We start from the raw sequence: 4,679 nt of genomic DNA on the forward strand, positions 1-4,679 counted from the left end.
TATTTGATGAATTATCCTCCTCTCTTCTCGGGCATGCATGTGGTTGTCTTCTCCAGGCACTGGGCTGTTTGCTGTACAAGCTGTGCTTCTTCACTTTGCCCTTTGGTGAAAGCCAGGTGGCCATCTGTGATGGCAGTTTCACTATTCCAGATAATTCCCGTTACTCTTATGATCTTCACTGCCTCATTCGTTAGTACCGCTTACATTTCAGAAGCATAAATTTCATATCTACTAACAGACTGGTGTCTACCTTGTTGAGACTTTCATTTTTATGTACACGGTATGTTTCAGGGTACACGCTGGAGCCAGATCCAGACAAGAGACCAGATATCTACCAGGTGTCCTATTTTGCTTTCAAACTAGCTCAGCGGACGTGCCCTGTTCAAAATGTGAAGGTCAGTGCCTCTTGGCACCAAAAGTAGTCAAAATATTTGGATTTGCTTGACTTTGTCTCATCGAGACTCTGCTATGGGTTCTCTGCCTGACCTACATATGGATACAGGCCAGTTGTCACGCTGTGGGAGGAAGATAAGCTTGGATTCTTTATTTTCATAGAGTGTAAAATACTTGTTAGTCCTGATGATATTTTAGTTAAAAAAAAACTTTTTTGTGTGTGAAACATTGATTTTCTCATTGCAGATCTCTTTGTAAAATCTGTGCAGACTTCATTGTAAAGCCTTTCCTTTTTTTTCATAAACAAGAATTCTCCGATTCCTTCCAAACTTCCTGAGCCAGTCAAAGCTAGCGAGGCTGCGGCAGCAAAGAAGAGCCAGGCTAAGCCCAGGCAAGCATGACCTGCTTTCACTGTGTTACCATTAAAGCTGTAGTAACGTAGAAGTAATTAGGTATCATCTGTATTCTGATACTCATTAAATAATTATGTTAACACTGTTTGCCATGATTAACAAGAAGGCCAACATCCTCCCTTTGTTGCCAGACTGACAGATCCAATTCCCACCACTGAAACCTCCATCACCCCTCGCCAGAGGCCCAAAGCAGTCCACACCCAGCCTGCTGCTGGCATCTTACCCATCCAGCCTGCTGCTCTGACCCCTCGCAAGCGGGCTAATCTCCCTGTTGGTGCAGCACAGCCTGTGGGTACGTACAGCACTCTGTCCTTATTTTCCTGTCTGTCACAGGAAAAGAAAACCAGTCTTTTGAATAAGGATGAGAATAAATACAGGGATGTCTCTAATCCTTTGTGTGCACGTTGAATACCTCAATTCTCAACAAGAACAGCTCAAATAAACAGGTGAAGACTCATGCAAATTAAAGTTATCTAACCAAAACCCCAAAGTGATTATGAAATGAATTTCTCTGCTTTCACTTATAACAATGCTTCAGGTACTGTAGGTTCTTTTTTGTGTGATGAATCACTTTGATGTGTTTGCGTTTAATAGACTGTTTAATCCACTTTAATGCATTTTGATGAGTGTTATATCGTTTTTTTGTTGTTGTTGTTTTTAAATTCAAATAAACTTGTTTGTGTTGCTTCACATTAGGTCTTTTGAGCATCTGTGCAAGTATTCAGATCAAATTGTCTCCACTGACTGTAGAGTAATGCGCTCTTTTGTGTTTTTGTCTGCAGGAGTCAGTTTAGATCTCTCTCAGCCAGCTGCAGCTCTTCAGTCACAGAAGGCTCAGGCTTCAGCTCTGCCTCTCATTCAGTCACAAAATAATTCAAATCAGACTGCAGCTCTACAGAAGCAGGTTCACTGACCATTGTGTCTTCTTTAACAAAACAGATTATAAGTTGCTTTTATTTGCAGATCTACTGTTTTTGAGTGACAGTTCCTTTCAAATGTTAAAATCTTTGCATGTTAGGCTGTGCAGCCAGCTCCAGCTGCAGAGACAGCAGCACCAGCAGCAGTGGCATCACCGGTGACCAAAGCTGACATCCAACCACAAGCACAGCCAACAGTACAGCAACAGACTACACCCACCTCTGTTGTGAGCTCAGCCTCCCAACAAGGAGCACAGACCCCATCCAGCCCAGCCCCGCCTCAGCGCCCAGCTCGTCGTAAGCAGGCCAGCCTGGCTCAACAGCCAGAGGCGCAGCCTTCCCCCAGCAAGCCTGCAGTATCTCAGCAGCAGATAACTCAACCGTCAGCTACCCAGGCTCAGCCTGGCGCTACTGAGAGCAGCCAAAAACCAGCTGAGACAGTAAGTGGCTTGCTGGCAAACATCTAGCTTCAAACAATGCCTAAATACCAGCACTGCAGAGCTGTCAACGTCATCCTTTTCCCCTTAATCTACGTGTGGCATGTCCTGATCTAAAGTGTTTCTCTGTCTCATCAACCAGAGTCAGTTCAAAATGTGAATAAATGTGTTGTTTTTTTATATTCTTCCTCTTGTGAACACAATTAGCTGTCTTCCTAAATTAAATAGTTGTTGATTTTTGATATTTTGGCTTCCTTTGCGTCTTTTGATCAGACCCCACCTGCTACTCCAAAGACAACTGAAGAACTAAACCACCAACGCACACCGAGTGACGCCACAGCTCCTGCTGTTTCTGCAGTTCCAGAGAGCGACTCCTCACAGCAGCCACAGGGAGCTAATGAAGAAGCAGCTCTCAATCAGTAAGTGTCACATTTTCTTCAATAATATTCAACTACAGCTTCTCCTATTTGGTTTATTTATGAGGTTTTGCTGCTGTTGTTGATGTTTACTTTCAGATCACTTCCGTCTCAGCCAAATCTTAGTGATGCAGTACAGGACCAAAGTAAAAATGTTCCTGCTTCTGGTGCCACCACAAACACCCCTACACAGCCAGCGTGGAACCCCTTTGATGATGACAACTTCTCCAATCTCACTGCTGAGGAGTTTACAAGTGATGCCAAAAAGGCTAATGGTAACATCTGCATGCTAATGTTCATGTGCAGTATTTTTAAAATAGGATAAACAGTGAATGACAGAGACTCTCCTTTTATCAGACCTAACCCCAGATACTGAAACAACTGCTTCAGAAGAGTTGATACCAGGCCTTCAGGCCTCAGCTGTTGATACCACCCCACAGGAAACTGGTATGTGAGTTTTTACACATAGGATAGGATAATTCACATAGTTCTTCTTCTGTGTGGTCTAAGTAAACGGTCCCCAACCTTTTTTGCGCCACTGACTGGTTTATGTCCGACAATATTTTCACGGACTGGTCTTTAAGGTGTCGCGGATAGATACAACAAAATAAAACCAATGCCGGCAGCAAAAAAAAAAGATTTATTCATAACACACGGGAAAAGACCCAGGGACACCAAGTTAACGATAAAAACAATAAAAAAAATTAACTCCTGAAAACCATGAATTTCATACCCGAGCCTCAACTCTCGCAGCCGGTACTGGTCCGTGACCCGGGGGTTGGGGACCGCTGGTCTAAGTGATCCTTGATTGATTAAATTTACTATTATAATCGAAACTGTGATTATAAAAATGCAAAAAATATAAGCATGTAATAAACTAATGAAACAAGTAGATACAAAATATGAAGGTGATCTTGTCAAACTAAAATGATCTCATTGTACTTTAATGCTATCCTTAATAAATATAACAGCATCAGGAAGTTTAGGAACAAGAGACTCTACAATAATACAGAGAAAACCCCAACAATCAGAAAACCCCATATAAGCCTTAACTTAGAGACAGTGGGAAGGAAAAACTTCCTTTTAACAGGAAGAAACCTCCAGCAGAGCCAGCCTCAGGGAGAGGCAGCCATCTACTGCCACTCAGTAAGGGGTGAGGGGAGGGAGACAGGACAAAAGACACACTGTGGAGAAGAGCTAGTGTGAATAAATGAATCTTGATAATTAATCTTATGATTGTCATCATATCATCTAACACTAGCATGAGTTTATTAAGACCGCTGTAGATGATATTTACTGTTATCTATACTATGTTTTTTTTTCCTCCTTTTGTTCCACATGAAGCTCTGCACTATAAAATCTGGAGGAGAAACTTTAAAAGTAAACCTCTTAATGCGCCTAATCCTATAATCTGATAGCTTTAATGAGCTTTGGAAAACAACAGGGCTGCACTGTAGTGTGTGTTAAACTGGTAACTAAGCTATGCTGGCTCTCTTTTAACTTGGCTCAATCACTGTAGTTAACTATCCTGCAAACCTGACCAGCTCCAGTGCAGAGTTTTGGTTTTAAAATCAGCTGTGCTCATTTTATTTCAACGTCTTCACTAAATCGTCCCTGGTGATATTCTTTTTTTTCTTTTATATAGATTTCCAGCTGATAGAATATGTTGTATATAAATACCTTGGCCGTTACAGTTACACGAACTGTGTAACTGTCACTTCGCTACGGGAAAGCATTCAGCTGATGATGTGGAAAATGTATAAGTGTTGTTGTATTTTGTCTGAAAGTCTGTTGCAAACTCTGTTTGAAAATAAACATCACAGATTAGATAACTGATTAGTCAGGTGGTATTTATGAAAGAGAAATAGCTGTGAATTAATATCACCAACAACTGTCATGATTTCCACATCCTTCATTATGGGATAAACAACAAAATAACAGAATCAAAACGATGTAAAGACGACTCATTCATCGATGAGATGTTCAGACCTGACCTGAAACAAATATTTACTTTATTATAAAATAGTTTTCTAAAGCACCGCTGATCATCTAAAGGACACTTTTACTTCATGAGACAAGTCAATTGTTTTTTAATTGTGAAAC

The 4,679-nt window shown here is 41.2% G+C and overlaps 1 protein-coding gene across 1 annotated transcript in view; it reads left to right on the plus strand.

The window, feature by feature from the left end:
• Nucleotides 1–4,679, plus strand: part of LOC102202121 (AP2-associated protein kinase 1-like) — a 20,622-nt gene that overhangs the window by 6,883 nt on the left and 9,060 nt on the right. The window contains exons 7-15 of the mRNA XM_013911396.1: nucleotides 57–189; nucleotides 292–395; nucleotides 702–784; nucleotides 938–1,098; nucleotides 1,589–1,710; nucleotides 1,825–2,163; nucleotides 2,434–2,579; nucleotides 2,676–2,851; nucleotides 2,934–3,023. Of these exons, the coding sequence (XP_013766850.1) occupies nucleotides 57–189; nucleotides 292–395; nucleotides 702–784; nucleotides 938–1,098; nucleotides 1,589–1,710; nucleotides 1,825–2,163; nucleotides 2,434–2,579; nucleotides 2,676–2,851; nucleotides 2,934–3,023 (1,354 nt within the window). The remainder of the gene's footprint in view (nucleotides 1–56; nucleotides 190–291; nucleotides 396–701; nucleotides 785–937; nucleotides 1,099–1,588; nucleotides 1,711–1,824; nucleotides 2,164–2,433; nucleotides 2,580–2,675; nucleotides 2,852–2,933; nucleotides 3,024–4,679) is intronic.

The sequence above is a fragment of the Pundamilia nyererei genome, unplaced genomic scaffold (assembly GCF_000239375.1).
Source record: "Pundamilia nyererei isolate P.nyererei 1_Seehausen unplaced genomic scaffold, PunNye1.0 scaffold00063, whole genome shotgun sequence".
NCBI lineage: Eukaryota > Metazoa > Chordata > Actinopteri > Cichliformes > Cichlidae > Pundamilia > Pundamilia nyererei.